At 33.0% G+C, this 17,867-nt stretch overlaps 1 protein-coding gene across 1 annotated transcript; it reads left to right on the top strand.

The window, feature by feature from the left end:
• The first annotated feature begins 4,803 nt into the window (after positions 1 to 4,803).
• On the top strand, positions 4,804 to 17,772 carry LOC123654534 (paternally-expressed gene 3 protein-like). Its single transcript, XM_045590433.1, has 4 exons — positions 4,804 to 5,094; positions 8,245 to 9,375; positions 16,871 to 16,970; positions 17,371 to 17,772. Exons 1-4 carry the CDS (start codon positions 4,804 to 4,806, stop codon positions 17,481 to 17,483), a joined length of 1,635 nt encoding a protein of 544 aa, XP_045446389.1. The 3' UTR covers positions 17,484 to 17,772.
• Positions 17,773 to 17,867: the final 95 nt, after the last annotated feature.

The following is a 17,867-nucleotide window of genomic DNA, read 5'->3' on the forward strand; positions in this document are numbered from 1 at the left end:
CGGCAGGCAGCGGAGTGGAGAGCGGCTGGTGAAAGACGCCCGAAGCGTCCAAAGACTCAGAAATCGGCCGGTAAGGTTATGGCGTCTATATTTTGGGATGCGCATGGAATACTTTTCATCGACTACCTTGAAAAGGGGCAAAATATAAATAGTGACTATTACATGTGCTTATTGGAGCGATTGAAGTACGAAATTGCGGATAAACGGCCTCACATGAACAAAAAGAAAGTGGTGTTTCACCAGGACAACGCGCCTTGTCACAAGTCCGTGAGAAAGATGGCCAAAATTAACGAATTGGGCTTCGAATTGCTTCCTCATCCCCCTTATTCGCCAGACTTGGCCCCCAGCGATTACTGGCTGTTTGCAGACCTCAAAAAAATGCTTCAGGGTAAGAAATTTGACTCAAATAGTGAAGTTATCGCAGCAACGGAGGCTTATTTTGAAGCCAAAGACAAATCGTTCTACACACATGGGATAGAAAAGTTAGAAAAGCGTTGGAGGGACTGTATCGCTCTTGGAGGAGACTATGTTGATGAATAAAAATTAATTTTATAAAAAAGACCTTTTTTTAGTACTTAGTCTCGGGACTTATTGAACCACGTGTTATATATATAGCAATGCTGCCTTAGACAAAGAAAAGTTTCTTTGTCTAAGAATGCTGCCATCTGATGTAAAGCCATCAGATTTTGAAACAACGTCAACATCATTGACGCTCGGTAATTTTTTTGTGCAATTTGAAATCAAGTCACGTATAAATACTTTTTTTGTAATTTTGTAAAGTGATAATTATTATACTTATTTAGTGCGAATTATTCACACGGGTATAGCTAGTTTGACTTATTATTAGAGTTTTAATTTGTCCCCGACCCAAATATTATGCGTTACTCCATGATATATTTTAAATAGTTATAATAAGTAGCCTAATAAATCAAATGAGTGGTAATAATAATATTTACCTCAAAAAGTGACTCTAGAATTCTTTTATTTTTTCTGTAGTTTCATTTTCGCAAAACTTTAAGCTCAGTAGTTTTAAAAATAAGAACTACCTATCCCACCCTACCCTACCTAGCCCACTAAGTATTCTTGAAAAATAATTATTTCTAAATTCTTATGTTTCATCATATTACTTATACATAGTACAATATCTTTTTTTAGTTTGTTTCCCGAAAGTGACTAGCATAGTTATAATTATTTTTTTGTTTATTTTATAGGTCAGGCATGTGGATCATAGCATTCTATGCCTGTTCCAAATTTCAATTAAATATGTTTTGTAGATTCAAAGTCAGTAGGCTGTGATAAATAGGAACAAAGAAAAACAACCAGTCTTACAGTATAAGATACGAATTAGGATAATTTACTATTTTTGGTAATCCTTAAAACTATCAAAACAACATTACATTTAATCAAAAAATTTCACGCATTTAATCATACTTTATTTTAATACTAGACCTCACTTACAAGTATGATATGTATGTATAGATTAATCAATCGGTATTAGCGACAGCTTAATAGAACTTAACCTTCTTAGTAACATGTAAGTGATACGACTCATAATGTTTCAACACGAACTACACACTTTAGACATACATGGGTATAACTTTTTATAAGTAATCCGCGAAGTCTTTGATCTTAATTCCCGCTTTATTGAGTGTCATTGAGTTAATTACCTACATTACGAGTTATTGTTGTTTTAAAGAGAATGAAAGCAGATGACCTTAAGAATAATATCAATATTCTTAACGACGACATTATACTTTTACAATTTAATCTTACATATTTTGTAGTAGGTACTGTTTACTTATTCCAAAAAAAAATATTAAACAAACATCTCCTTGTTTTAGCCACGGTAACATTAATATTCAACTTTTATGAATCACAGCACGGTGTTGTCTAAGTTATGACTAGGTATGGAAGGCTATTACATAATTACGGCATATTACTATATTTATTACGTTTGTAAATATAGCTTTGACCAAAATGGAATCGATACGACACGTAACTATTGCTTATATTGTTTACAAAAATGTAAATATAGTTTGACTACAACTTCACTAATTATATTTATACATAACACATAAAAAGTATCCTTATACTTAGAATTTACTCAAAATTAGGGTGTGTAGGGACCAAACAGACCTCAAATTCGGATTTAGCACTGTGTGTGACTGTTCAAAGGTACGAAGCACTTCTTTTCTTGTAGTCCAGTGTTATTAAAACAACTGCTTAAGCTAATATTTTAATTATTAAAGTGTACAAAGTTTGTTAAAAAAAAATGGTAGCGCCATGTTTATTTTCATGCTGTTTTATAGATTTGATAAAACCGAGGTCATTTCTTATACAAAAAGAAAATAATAATCGAAGCTTAATCCACATCAAGCTCCGATCCTTCTCCTATATGGAGAAAGAAATTCTTTCCTAGCTGTGGGGTGCAACACTCCTAAGCATTCCTACCGCTAACCTAACGTTAAAAAAGAAATTATAACAAGTAATTTTAAATTATTTATTTATTTATTTTATTTATTTACTAGCTGGTCCTCGTGGAATTTAATAAAAAAGTTGCTGTTCAGTTCACAGAGTTATAAAATAAATACACTTCTAAAATAAAAGTAGCCTTTGTTACTCCTTACTACATCATCAATCTGCCAGTGAAAGTCCCATCATAATTGGTCCAGCCGTTTCGGACATTAGCCGGAACAAACAGACAGACAGACAAAAATTAAAAAAATGTTTTTTTGGTATATGTCCCGTGTATACATCCATATGCATTTAGTAAAAAGTGGCTATTTTAATATTACAAAGAGACACTCCAATTTTATTTATTTGTATAGATTTGGGATCACCAGTGATTGTAACACTAATGTCACAATAAAGTAAACTTAATAAATACGATACAGCTAAGTGTTACAATTTCTTAGGGTGAAACCAAATGCAAAAAAAAAGCGTTACATTCCAAAAAAAACGTATTTAAAATCTATAAAAATCAACAGTCATCAATTATACATAAGAACTACTTCTTATAGCGATCATCATTTTTATCGAATAAGGTAAATAAATAAGTAAAAGTAAAAGGATGTAGAAAAAACGTTTCTATTAGTCATTAAATTGGACTGTATGAGTAAGCCTTACTCAGAAAACAATTTAGGCAAATTGCTTAAAATTATTTTGTGAGTTATAAGTGAAGATATAACACAAAGTTGCGACTTCATTAGTACTACACTATTTACAGATGATTTGTATTTTAACTCTATTAAATTATCTGAATGCAGGCTTACGTTTTAAGAAAAAATGTTCATGTTGTGTTTCTTAAAAGGAAAGTTAACATACACATGAATAAACATTATTTTATTAGTATAGATAATAATTGTTCCTGTTTTTAATTTGATTAATTACCAACCGAGTTTTAATAAAGTTATCTAATCCATAAAAAAATAGTTTATAACTGAAAATTGATTTTTACAAATCCAGAATAAATATCTACATATTTCAAATAGATTAACGCTTAAATATTTTTATTACTTTTTTATAATGAGTATGAAGAGGCATAGTTAACACTTTTTATATATACAACGTAGATAGACGAAAAATTAGTCAAGTACGCATTATCAAAGATTACTCCAAAATTTGTAATCAGATCTCGATGATATTTAAATGTGACCACATGATAAACATCGGCTTTCGATTAAATTAAAAATCTCCAAAATCGGTAGACCCAGTAAAAAGTTATGCGGATTTTCGAGTTTCCCTCGATTTTTCTGAGATTCCATCATCAGATCCTGGCCTTATCATGGTACCGCACCAGGCATATCTCCTTTCCAACAAAAAAAGAATTATCAAAATCGGTTCATAAACGACAAAGTTATCCACGAACATACATAAAAAATATATACAGGGTGTCCCAGGAAAGACTGTCAAGCGGAAGTCCAGAGCTAGAACATCCCTTGGGGATTCCAAATCACCCCTATGTATATGATCCGATTTTTTATAGTTTAGGAGATATGATTTTTTTTCTAATTTTTCAATGTTTTTCGACCTTAGCGCTATTTTTGATCATAACTTCGTAAATAATTGAGATAAATGCCTGATTTTTTTTTAATAATTTAGCTAAACCTTGGGTCCTAACTAATACATACACAAATAAACCCTAAAAGTAAAATCATGCGCTTAAACATAATAGAAGTACTTAAAAAAAGGAAAGTACAAAAAAAACATAACTTCGAAGATTAAAAAAAAAAATAATAGCAACAAAATAATTTATTTAAAAGAATCTTAAAAACTTCCTTAGTTTATCTAGTTTCTACCATAAAAAATTCAGTAAGTTAACTTTATAGCATCACTCCCAAATTTTGGTTTAAATACGACAAGTCTGATATTTGAAAACTTAAGTTTAAAAAATTGTAATAAATTCGGTCGTGTTTACTGGGAGTATGGCTTTGAAAACAGATTAAAAAACAATAGTTAAACGGTATGATAGCCGCGCCACTTGTTTGGAAAGTGACAAATAGAGTCAATGAACTAATGTTAGAGTAAGATAGGGGCAATCCGTGACTAGTGGTGTGGTGGGAACTAAATACGTCACGCTGCTCTGCTAGTCGTCTGCTTACCCTTGTGCTTACAGTACGATAGCGACTCCTCTTCTCTGATAGTTACACATTAAAGCTATAATAATTGGCTTTCACACCGGACTTTGATTGCATTTCGATTTGGACTCGTATTATTGGAACTCTCGACGAATTGGCTTTCCCTAAGGACTTTGAGTGCAAACTTATCTATTGGTTGTAAGTGAAAACTGGTGTTTACTTCATCATGACAAGACGTTGTAATGCCCATTTTACAAGTGAGAACTATGAACACATGCACTACTTTTACGGGTACGCAAGAGGGAATGCTGCGGAAGCTGCGGGGTTGTTTCAGGAACAAGTAGAACGAAGAGGTGATCGTGCATCTGAAAGATGGCCTAATCATCGGACTATCTTGCAAGTTCGCGATGCCTATCGAGAAGGCAGAGTACCAGGAACAATCACAGGGCATCTGCCACTAATAAGAGACTCAGAATTGGTAGAAGAAGTTATTGAAGAAATAGAAAGAGAGCCCAGTGTAAGCGTCAGAACCATTGAACTCCGCACTCCATAACAAAATCTGTAACACACCGCATACTTCAGAGTGAGGGCTATCACCCATATCACATTCAAAGAGTCCAACAATTGAAATCGGAAGATTACCCCGACGGGTTAGATTTTGCCAAGAAATGTTGCGGCGTCAAGCAGTCAATGAAAACTTTTTTAAAACTATTTTATGGACTGGCGAATCACATTTTAAGCGAACTGGGATTTTCAACATTCACAATTACCATTCCTGGGCTGTCGATAATCCTCATAATATGTACGATTTTATTTTTGTGTTACCCACACATTAGGAATTCTAAACATTTTTGAATATCATATCAAAAATTGACCGCTCCAGCGGGGTTCGAATCCGCGTCTCCGACTGACCGTGTCGGCGCTCTAGCCAATTAAGCTATGGAACGATGTACCCGCTAGAGCGAAATTTTTGATATGATGATTTTTATTTTCGGTTTAAGCAATCCGTGGCGCCGTCTATAGTGAGTTCTTTACAGAGACCCGTAACTATTAAAAAAAATTTTCTGTCAAAGAGTTTCATATTACAATGAAAATATTTGACAGGAGACGACACCATGCTATTTTTAATATGTACGATTTTATTTTTGTGTTACCCACACATTAGGGATTCTAAACATTTTTGAATATTTGTCACTTTTCGAACAACTGGCCCGGCTATCATACCGTTTAACTATTGCTTAGAATACAAAAGATTCAGATATGAAGTGTTTTTTATCTGTTTTCAAAGCCATACTCCCAGTAAACACGACCGAATTTATTACAATTTTTTAAACTTAAGTTTTCAAATATCAGACTTGTCGTATTTAAACCAAAATTTGGGGATGATGCCATAAAGTTAACTTATTGAATTTTTTATGGTAGAAACTAGATAAACTAAGGAAGTTTTTAAGATTCTTTTAAATAAATTATTTTGTTGCTATTATTTTTTTTTTAATCTTCGAAGTTATGTTTTTTTTTGCACTTTCCTTTTTTTAAGTACTTCTATTATGTTTAAGCGCATGATTTTACTTTTAGGGTTTATTTGTGTATGTATTAGTTAGGACCCAAGGTTTAGCTAAATTATTAAAAAAAAATCAGGCATTTATCTCAATTATTTACGAAGTTATGATCAAAAATAGCGCTAAGGTCGAAAAACATTGAAAAATTAGAAAAAAAATCATATCTCCTAAACTATAAAAAATCGGATCATATACATAGGGGTGATTTGGAATCCCCAAGGGATGTTCTAGCTCTGGACTTCCGCTTGACAGTCTTTCCTGGGACACCCTGTATATATATACGGTCGAATTGAGTAACCTCCTCCTTTTTTGAAGTCGGTTAATGAGGCTATATAATCTAGATATTCGACTTTTTTTGTAATTTGTTTTGTCAAATTGATGCCGTCTGCATAACTTTTTAAACCTGTAACGCTTTCTTGTTAGTAAAGTAAATCAATATACATCTAGCCGGATATATATATTAATATAACTAGGTCGGCAAAGAAGCGTACCTACGGCTCACCTAATGGTAAGCGATTACCGTAGCTTATAGACGCCTGCAATACCAGAAGCATCGCAAGCGCATTGGCGACCTAATCCCCAATCCCCAATCACCTCAGGAGCTCTGGTCACCTTACTCACCAACAGGAACACAATACTGCTTGAAAGCAGTATTATTTAGCTGTGGTCTTCTGTAAGTCGAAGTACTACCCCAGTCGGGCTGCTCCGTATTTTGAGCAGGAAATTCCTGCTGTGCCCTACCTCAGTTGGGCACATATAAGATGTCTCAATTCATAATTCTTGCATAGGTCTTACGACTTCTTCTTATATAAACCTTTGTGATTTACTATCGTTACGTTATTCTATTTGGATACATTCAGTCACTTAGACTAATTTAGGAAATTGACTTTTCTTGATTCCGAACTCAACATAGACAAACCGTAACAAGCATAAAAAAATATTTCCTTATTTTGAAATACCACTTAAATATGATTTAATAAGAGCCTAAAAAATAGTTAAATTTGAATTTTCCTATTTATAATTATTTTACATATTCATTAAAATAAATTAACTGAGTGAAGTAAATCTGCATCGAAGCATATATCCTATGAGCCACGCCCACGTTGCCGACGGCGAATGTGAAAAAGTGTGACCTGTTCTTACACATATGACTTTACTATATAAGACTTTGCGGGTCCATTTTGCTCTCATTTCGAATTACGCTTTGCTAAACACAATTAGTTCTTAAATTGTGCTAACACGTGATATGTTAAGTGTTTTTTATCAAAAGTGATTTTTCCTTTACATTACAAAATGTATTCGGTAAGTTTTTATACAATTAGTATATAAAATAGTAATTATACGTTTATATTATTGATACAATAACGTATGAATTATTAAATTAATTTGTGCAGACTTTATATTCTTTAACTGTGTTAGTCTATTTTTATATAATACTAGCTTTTACCCGCGGCTTCGTTCGCATTGAGTTTTTTAAATAAAAAGTATCAATGTTATTTCTAATACCTCCAAGAATATGTGTACAATGTACCATGATGATTGGTTAAGTAGTTTTCGCGAGAAAGCGTAACAAACAAACTTAAATTCACATTTATAATATTATATTAAGCATCTGTATAAATAAAAAAGAAATTGTAATTTATATAGCCTAATTTATTCTAATCAGTGTTGAGCGCTATCAGTAGTCCAAATAATCTTCGGATATCTTCAAGGTATGCTGTTTTTGGTAGGTTTACTAAATAATAATAGAAATAATATTGGGTTGCGTAACCAATTATTCGTCGATCCATCTCGGTTTTTCAGTTTTGGAGTCGTCTTGTAGATTGAAACTTGTAAATTTTTAAAGTTAACAAAGTTCAATACAATTTTTTTTTTCACTTTTTCCAATATATATATATATATATATATATATATATTGTTATTTTCGGGATTTGTTTGCAAACTATTTCAAAATATGTACCTAGTGTTAAAGTAATACTGTACTGTGATACTGTGATACTCAACGCTACATGTGATAATCTTACATATAAATAAATCATAGAAAATTATGTAAACACGTAATAAATAACGAACTGACATATCAATTTTAAATTATTTTTACCTTTCAGATAATACTGTTAGTATTCGCTTGCATTTCGAATGCACTTGCTTATCACGATCCTGATCTAAACTACCACTTAAGCAAACTACAGAACGTACAAGATTGTGGCGATAGCGGCTATTCATACCCAGCACCGACAGTACAACTGTCGTTAACAAATGTTCAAGCTGCAGCTCCAGCGTTCGTACAATCATCCTCTTTATCGTCATCAAATAAATACAATAATGCAAAGGAATATTTACAGTCAATTCTATATCAATCTTCTGCTCCTAAAGTATTGTATCAAGCCCAACCAACAGTTTCATACCAAGCTCCAGTAGCAATTCAACACTCTGCTGCCTTAGATGCAGAATACTCAACTCAAAGGGAAGAACATGGATATGCAACTTCTGCAGGATTATCTTCTGCTGCAGTAAGAACAGTTATACCACAAACAACATACAATCAAGCACCAATAATTGCAAAGGTGACTGCAGCACCTTTACAAACAAAATTTACTCTGGCACCGGCGAAGACCACATATGTGTCTCAAAACCAGTTGGCACATCAATCATTATATTCAAGTGGATCCTTAGCGAAGCAATCTCTGACCTCCTACACACACGCTCCAGTACCAGTTGTTTCTCAAGTTTATGCTGCTCCAAGGGCTAGTTACACAGCAGCGACATCTTTAAAGACTCAACCACAGTCCTATGCTCCAGTTTTTACTGCTATCAACCAATATAACAGTAATAATGTTGCAGCAGTTCAACAAACCTATAAGGCACCTACTATTTCTCAGTATGCCACTTCTTCTGTATCCCACGTTAGTGCTCCAGTTATAACTCAATATGCATCACCGACTTATACAAAATATGCTGCACCTGCTTTGCAACAGTACTCCGCACCGTCCTATCAATACTCAACATCATCTGGAGCTCAATATTCTCAGCCAATAATAAATGCGCAGTATACAGCGCACTACTCTGCGCCTACAGTTGCACAATTCGCTGGTCCGGCACATCAATCACACGCCATTCAATATTCAGAACCTGTTTACGCACAGCAGTCGATAGCACACGTCGCAGCACCAGCAATTTCTGCAGGAGCACAATACAACACCGCTAAGAACATCCATAAAGAATTTGTAGAAAATTATGTAAGTACTATTTTTTTTAAGTATTATTCCGTTTCCGGTTGGGTAGAAAACAGTATAAAAATCATGAATTTGTTTATACTAAAATTAAACATGTTTTTGTTAGGCCCTATGGGGGAACCCCACGTGTCACATCAACTACCGCAACTATGAGCGTAATTTTAAGCCATCCGTCACTGACAATCAATATGTACCTAGTATCTTGTATATTGTGTCTATGTATTTGACTAGCCCGTTGGCTTGGTTTGTAGTGACCCTGCTTTCTGCTCCAAGGGATGTGGGTTCGATTCTCACCCCGAGTCTGGGTGTAATATAAATATTTATTTATATATGTATTATTCATAAGTATGTTTATCAAAAAAAATATATATGTAAGCTATACCAGTCGGCTGTTACCTATAACACAAGCATTAATTTGCTTACTTTAGGAACAGACGACCGTGTGTGTATTGTGTAGATATTTATTTATTTATTTGTTATCTACCTCTATACTTGTAGTAACGAATTTCATAACAATTTTGACTAGCCCCAATAGTTTATAAAAATAAGTATGTTCGCTAGCAAATGAAAAAAACCGACTTCAATTAGGTACATCGACGAGTAATACAACGTAGATCGACGAAAAAATAGTCAAGTAACTACGCGTTATCAAAGATTACTCAAAAAGTAGTTATCATATCTCAATAAAATTTATATGTGACCACATGATAAACATCAGCTTTCGATTAGATTAAAAACTATCAACATCGGTACACCCAGTAAAAAGTTATTGCGGATTTTCGAGAGTTTCCCTCGATTTCTCTGGGATCCCATCATCAAATCCTGTTTTCCTTATCATGGTACTAAACTAGGGATATCCCCTTTTCAACAAAAAAATAATTATCAAAATCGGTACACCCAGTAGAAAGTTATGCGGTATAATACAACGTAGGTCGACGAAAAAAGCGTCAAGTAAAAACGCATTATTAGATATAACTCGAAAAGTGGTTATTAGATCTCAAATAAATTTAAATGGGACCAATTGGCACACACCACCTTTCGATTAAAACAAAATTTGTCGAAATCGGTCTACCCGGTCAAAAGTTCTGATGTAATAACAACATTAAAAAAAACAGTCGAATTGAGAACCTCCTCCTTTTTTGGAAGTCGGTTAAAAATAACAAACGCACTAGTCGTCTCTACAATTTTCGAGGAATCCCCTCGATTTCATTCCATCATCAAATCCTGGTTTCCTTATCATGGTACCTCCCTTGGGATATCTCCTTTCCAACAAAAAAAGAAATATCAAAATCGATTCATAAACGACGAAGTTATCCCCGAACCTACATATATATATGGTCGAATTGAGTAACCTCCTCCTTCTTTGAAGTCGGTAAAAAAATTCATACTTTTATATGAATATAACTAAAACAGAGATAATATCATAATATTTAATTATTAAATTACTGTTTTATATACATAATTTATATAATAATCGCTAATTATCAGAGCAGAGCAGGCTTAGATCATTATTATTAACGGCGTTGTCAACAAATAGTTTAGATCTATGTACATTCACCTGATGTTTGCATTTTATTTAAATGTACCTTCAAAATTACTACGTACGACAAAGACTTATATAGTTACTTATACGATTTTTATCTAGTAGCATTGCTGTAGTTAAATATATATCGTGCGATAAGACTGGCGTTTCAAAATTAATAATTAATTATTAAATTAAAGTAGGTAATTTTTAGTTTTTACGCTGCATGCGTATTATAGATACCGTTTAAATTGTTAGAGACCGCAAGCACACCAACATAATCAATTACATAAGTTGCCTAATTAATTCATCATGCATGCCCAAAACTCTATTTTAAATACAAAATACTTTTATGGAATGAAATTAACGAGGACAATCAAACGAATTACATCAAATTTTAATCACTTTTATATAATCAGTCAAAACGAGTTTTGAAATAAATATATATTTGTATTTATTAGCATTTTTGTTGAATGCACAAACTATTCTGGAGCTTAATAGTTGATATATTTGTTTAAAAAAGCTGACATATGATTTATTTATTTACAAATGCGCAAATTAAAATTAATCGCAACAAAGTGAATCCAACAGCAAAAGAACGAAATATAACGAAGCACAAAATTTCGTTTTCTTTTTTACATTAATCAATCCAATTAAATAAATTGTGTTATAATGCCTACAGTACCTATCTATTACATTTCCGATATCAAAAACCTAATTTTAGATTATAAAACATATTATTAATTCGTTAATTTGTGGTAGTACCTATCTGTAAAGGCTTATTTATGCTCGTTTATTACTTTCTCTGTATATTACTTACAAACCAACCCGAATTTGTAAAACCACAAATCGTTTTCATTTTGCTGAGAAGAGAAACATGAGTCTCTCAGACATTCTAAAACTGTTACAAAACTACCAACGGTAAATGTTACCGCAAAGGATTTTTTACTATCAGGACTGACCTTAAAGTACGGCGAGTATACAATTACAACTTTCGTTTTCTGCATTGTTCTTACTCATTTTGTTACACATTATATGTTAATTAAAAAAATATATCTATCAACTCTACTTGTTTAAAATTCATCAAAATCTTTACGTTAAGAAACTCGTAGAAGTTGGAGCATTTTGATATCTATCCGTTGGGGAGACTTACAAGAGTTGTGAAATTTTTTACTTTAATAGACCAGTGCTTTTAGCTTTTGAAACCAAAAAAAATATATATTAGAATGAAACCCATGGTAAAAAAAATGAGAATACCACGAAAATGAAAGAAAAAATAAATTACGGGCGATCTGAGGTCGGGAAGTGGTAGGATGCATTTTCTGAAAGCATTTGAAATAGTAATGTATATTTTTTCACATCATCAGAAAATAGAGATTTCAACGAACAAAAAACCCACCGACTTTTTTAAAAAAGCTGCTATTTTGACGTGAGAATTTTCGATTAAAAATGGGGGTGCTTTTTCGATATTGAGGTCAAAATAAGGTAAAAAAATAAATATTTTATAATTGTGTTTGCAGACAAACGAAAAAAAACCGACTTCAATTACATCGACAAGTAATACAACGTAGATATACGAAAAAATAGTCAAGTAACTACGCGTTATCAAAGATTACTCAAAAATTAGTTATCAGATCTCGATAAAATTTATATGTGACCACATGATAAACATCAGCTTTCGTTTAATTTAAAAATTATCAAAATCGGTACACCCAGTAAAAAGTTATTGCGGATTTTCGAGAGATTCCCTCGATTTCTCTGGGATCCCATCATCAGATCCTGGTTTCCTTATCATGGTACTAAACTAGGGATATTCGCTTTCCAACAAAAAAAGAATTATCAAAATCGGTACATCCAGTAGAAAGTTACACGGTATAATACAACGTAGGTCGACGAAAAAAGCGTCAAGTAAAAACGCATTATTAGATATAACTCGAAAAGTAGTTGTTAGATCTCAAATAAATTTAAATGGGACTAATTGGCACACACCACCTTTCGATTAAAACAAAATTTGTCGAAATCGGTCTACCCGGTCAAAAGTTCTGATGTAATAATAACATTAAAAAAAACAGTCGAATTGAGAACCTCCTCCTTTTTTGGAAGTCGGTTAAAAACAAAAAAAATGCAGTGCCCTTGGGACATAAAAGGGTAAGTTTTCACCAAAATAAAAAACGAAAGACTTAGTTTTGTTAATTTTTCACATGAATTTTTAGGTTATGCGAAAAAAGTGTAAATACGAAAGTTGTAGATCTTTTTATTACCTACAACTTTGCCATTAAACTTTTTTTCCATAGGACTTGTAGTTTTGCCGTAAATCGAGATAAACCGTTTTTAATCCTTAGGCCTCCCCTCCCTACCACTTCCCGACCTCAGATTGCCTGTGATTTATTTTTCCTTTCATTTTCATTGTATTATCTTCCTTTTCCAATGGGTTTCATCCTACTATAATTTTTTTCACTTTTACCAATTTCTGAGGCTAAAAGCACAGCTCTAATATAAGGGACATATCTCGCTTTAAAAACATTCCTCAGTTTTCAATTATGTGATTTGATGTAGCGCCATTTCTTTCCTTTCAAAAAGGATCATTAAAATGTATTAAGGTATTATGGTTTCAGAAAATTTAATAACCTAGCCAAAAAATTAAGCTAGGAGAGTTGTCAAAAACTGTCACGACTCGCCTAATATATAATCGTAACAAATGCATAATATCAATGCTACACTTTGAGACTTAAATAGACATATATAAATTCAATCAAAATTTTGAAGAAAAACTTACTTAATATGTACGATTTTTATTTTTGTGTTACCCACAATTAGGAATTCTAAACATTTTTGAATATCATATCAAAAATCCCGCTGGAGCGGTCAATTTTTGATATGATATTCAAAAATGTTTAAAAACTTACTTTTCTCATACTGCTGCATGCTGCATGCTGACGTCGTAATTTCGTAACCACTTTTTGTGTGGTGGCGCCGATTACTGAGTCATGTAGTGCAACTTGGTATTTTAGTCCGGTATCATTTTCGATAGGGCCGGATCCGGTAAGATCCGAATCAAACCATAATAACCTAACTTTTCTTATTCATTACTTCATAGTAGACAGTTAATATATCGTAAAAACAGTACATTTTGATGAAATAATTTTATACTAATTTTAAAAAGAGAACTATGAAAATCTCAGTTTCAAAACAAATTCAATGCTAAATGTTTTTTAATCAACTTCTTTTAAAGCTGCAGAGATGTATTTAGCTGTGAGAAGGATTTCTCAACGATTCGTTTTACTCACGAACAGGGAAATTTCGAACACGTCGTGCTAACAAGCCTTGAGATGGTCCAGAGAGCTGTATTGTTCATTTTAATTTTTCCTGTGGTGTTCCATTTATTTAATAATCGAGTGTTACGAAAAGTGTGATCGGTTTAGGCGAACGGAGCAAGAGAGAGAGAGGTGCGAGCACACATTTTCTTTCGCTCTTTTTCTCATAGCCAGTTACGTTCCGTATATCTAAGACACAGTGCAGGCCTATTGTGCAGGTCTATTGCTAAAGAAGTTTTACTTCAGTTGATTCAGGTCGGTCTAAAGCACACTCGTTTTTATTTTTAAAAGTAAAACTTCTTTAAGCACGCTTGACTTGGGGAGTGAGCTGGTGAATGCGTGACGTGAAGTTGAGAGGGAGATATAAGTTAGTGAAGATAGAAATAGAGAGTTACTTTTCCTAAGTTTTACTTCAGTCGTGTGGTCAAAAAAAAAGTTGTGTGGTTGAAAAAAAATTGGTTGCCTGTAAAGTCGGTATACGGGCGAAAGTTTTACGTGACAACGACTTTGAGTGGTAAAATAATTTTAATGTGAATATTCATTCGTATAGTAGGAAGAAGGATGAAATAATAGTAACAATTTAAAACATTTATTTATACAAAGAATTATATTTAAAACATTAATTTATACAAAGAATCTCGCACTGAATTTCATTCACTTTTTATGTCTGTCTCTCTCGCTCTTAGGCGGGCTAACCATGCCCGAGTGGAAGGGACGCGTGCCTCTCACTCGCTCTCATTGTGAGCGCATAACGTGAGCGGAGCGTAACGCAGTTTCTTGAAGTGTCACCCGGCAAACCAATTTATAAGACGTTGTCACGTCAAAAAATTTTAAGTCGCAATTTTTTTTTTTTATTTATTTGAGATAGTAAATGTATTAGCATCGTTGTGTGGATCAGAAATATTACCGAATTAAATTTTAGTTTCAATTACATATATTCGACTTTAAATGAAATGCCAAACTACTTAGATAGGTACTACTTTCTTTAGTTACTACAAAGAGTTAATAATTAACATTTATTGTATTGGTTCCTGTTACCAATTTTGAATACACTATATAAAACAGCGATGAAAGCTGCAACAATTTAGTTCGCCGGACCCACACGGCTCACTAGAACACTTTATTTGGTTTGAAAAATGTAAAAATATAGTATACAAATGTTTTATTTAAATTCCCTCTGCGACAAATCCCTGCGAAATTATCTGAATAACATCTTTTATTTCGGTTTTTGTTACGATTACGGATAGACTTATTTCGGATATCGAATAGTTTCAGACTTTCAGTTACGGCTGCGAGGCTCCATAACATTCCCAGTTGGAATCTTAATATTTCTTAATATTCTCCCAGTATGTATTTGTAACTATAATGCGAAGTTTTTAATTCTCGCACAATAAGCCTTCACCATAAGAAATCTATAGCTAATTTAAATGTCTGAAAACTATAAATAAAGTTTTTTATCTCAGCGTCAGAGGACTCGTACACTTAAAAACCACATTCTTATATCTTTTAAGAGAGCAATGATTTTCGGTGAATGATCCGATCACTGGATCTGGCAATTTGCACCGGACCCTCCGGAACACTAAAGCGACAAACTAGGATTGTCGCCATCACGCTATTTTAAGTAGGGAGAAATTTTCTTTATCGCAAATCTCCTAGGTCTCTCCTATACATTTGTAAATATAAACCTATATAATATAAAAGTAGGTATATACGTATAAGTATATACCACACTAGCTGTGCCCGCGACTTCGTCCGCGGGGAATTTGAAAAAAAATATTGTTCAGCTCACAGAGTTACAAAATAAATGAATATGTAAAGTAAAAGTAGCCTTATTTAGTCCTTATTACATTTTAGCTATCTGCCTGTGAAAGTCCCGTCGAAATTGGTCTAGCTGTTTTAGAGATTAACCGGAACAAACAGACACACAGATAGACAAAAATTGTAAAAAAATGTTATTTTTGTATATGTACCGTATATACAATCCATATGCTTTTAGTAAAAAGCGGTTATTTTAACATTACAAACAGACTCCAATTTTATTTATTGGTATAGATATGTACGATTTTATTTTTGTGTTGCCCACACAGTAGGAATTCTAAACATTTTTTTTAAACATTTTTCACGACACGTGTCGACACGGTCAGTCGGAGACGCGGGTTTGAACCCCCCTGGAGCGGTCAATTTTTGATATGATTTTCAAAAATGTTTTGTATTGGTATAGAAGTTAAAACTTACTTTGAAAAACTGCATATAGGAGCAATTAAAACAAAATACGAAAAATGTTTTGGTGTTACTATTACACAATGCTTTTCAAAGTCTCTAAGTATATGTACTGTGGAGAATTAAGGCGGAAAATCGTAAATATATGTTAAATTACTAATAGGTTCGTGATTTCTTCATACCTAATTTCGATTAAGTTTTTGTAACTGTTTTTCGTTGCTCAATATACCGACGCTATCGATTTGCGTAGGTCGAAATCCGGACTAGAACCGATTTAATTAAAGTTCAGAATTTTTCAAGATAAAATTTATCTTGTGACGTGTATACCTCTACCTTACCTCTCCTAAAATTATCTTCTTTCCTAGAAGAGAAAGTTTTTGCCCGCAACTAAAACATTTATAGTTAAAACATTACGATATACTAGGTATACACTGTTTTTCAGGATGCACACCCCCGCTACGCCTTCGAATACAATGTGAATGATCCTCACACAGGCGACATCAAACAACAGAAGGAACAACGCGATGGCGACGTTGTGAAGGGTATGTTCAACTTCTCATTATGTTACTGTTTTAATTATCGAGTCCTGCAAACTGAAAGTTCATACACAACTAAAGTACATTAAAAAAACTAAAGTAAATAACTTTATACTCCGATTAAACTTCATAGCGATTGTGCTTTATTTGCAGAGACATTAAAAAAATAATTGAATAATTATTTGTAATCCAAAGTAAAAAGGCCAAAATCTTTAAAAATACAAACACTTATTATATTTATAGCTTAACCAGAAGCAGCATAGTAACATTGTAACTTATTAAAACTAGACTATCTAAGAGCTAGTAGCTAAATCCTGCGATCATGTTCTAAGAATAATTAGATGCCTTTCGCTACCAGTTGAATAATATAAATAAGTACTTTATATAGTTGTGTTTATTTAACCAGGTCAGTACTCTTTGGTTGAACCGGACGGCTCAGTGCGTACAGTGGACTACGTCGCTGATTGGGAGACCGGTTTTCACGCAAACGTTCACAATAGCAAAGACAATAAACATTAGACATTAACAAGGACACTTACTACCTAGGTCATCGAACTACTTGGGTTACCGAATTACCGATATCTTTCACTATATATATGGGCTTAATTAAACAAGAATCACATCTACACAATTTCTCCGTCGACCATGCCATGGATTCTTAAATATGGCAGTACAAGCGCACTAACGTCGACGCTTTTAGTTTACATTTTTTAAGTTACATTTCGTACGCGTACGACCATACCATCTTATTTCATTTATTAGTTATGGTTAATGTTCAATAATAAACATATAATATAGTGAGTTAAACACCTAAAAATATAATACAATAAAATAGTTAATAAATTTAGAATATTTATAGATATAGGCTGTTAAATATTGTATTGCCATCATCAAATTACCTTT

This window comes from Melitaea cinxia, chromosome 6 (genome assembly GCF_905220565.1).
Source record: "Melitaea cinxia chromosome 6, ilMelCinx1.1, whole genome shotgun sequence".
Taxonomy (NCBI): Eukaryota; Metazoa; Arthropoda; class Insecta; order Lepidoptera; family Nymphalidae; genus Melitaea; species Melitaea cinxia.

What these genes read in the sequence shown, in the direction of transcription:
- LOC123654534 (XM_045590433.1), top strand. Translation starts at nt 4,804, where the DNA reads ATGACAAGACGTTGTAATGCCCATTTTACAAGTGAGAACTATGAACAC. An exon ending in AAGAATTTGTAGAAAATTAT is followed by an intron (nt 9,376 to 16,870) that starts GTAAGTACTATT and finishes ACTGTTTTTCAG; the next exon opens with GATGCACACCCCCGCTACGC. An exon ending in CGATGGCGACGTTGTGAAGG is followed by an intron (nt 16,971 to 17,370) that starts GTATGTTCAACT and finishes TTATTTAACCAG; the next exon opens with GTCAGTACTCTTTGGTTGAA.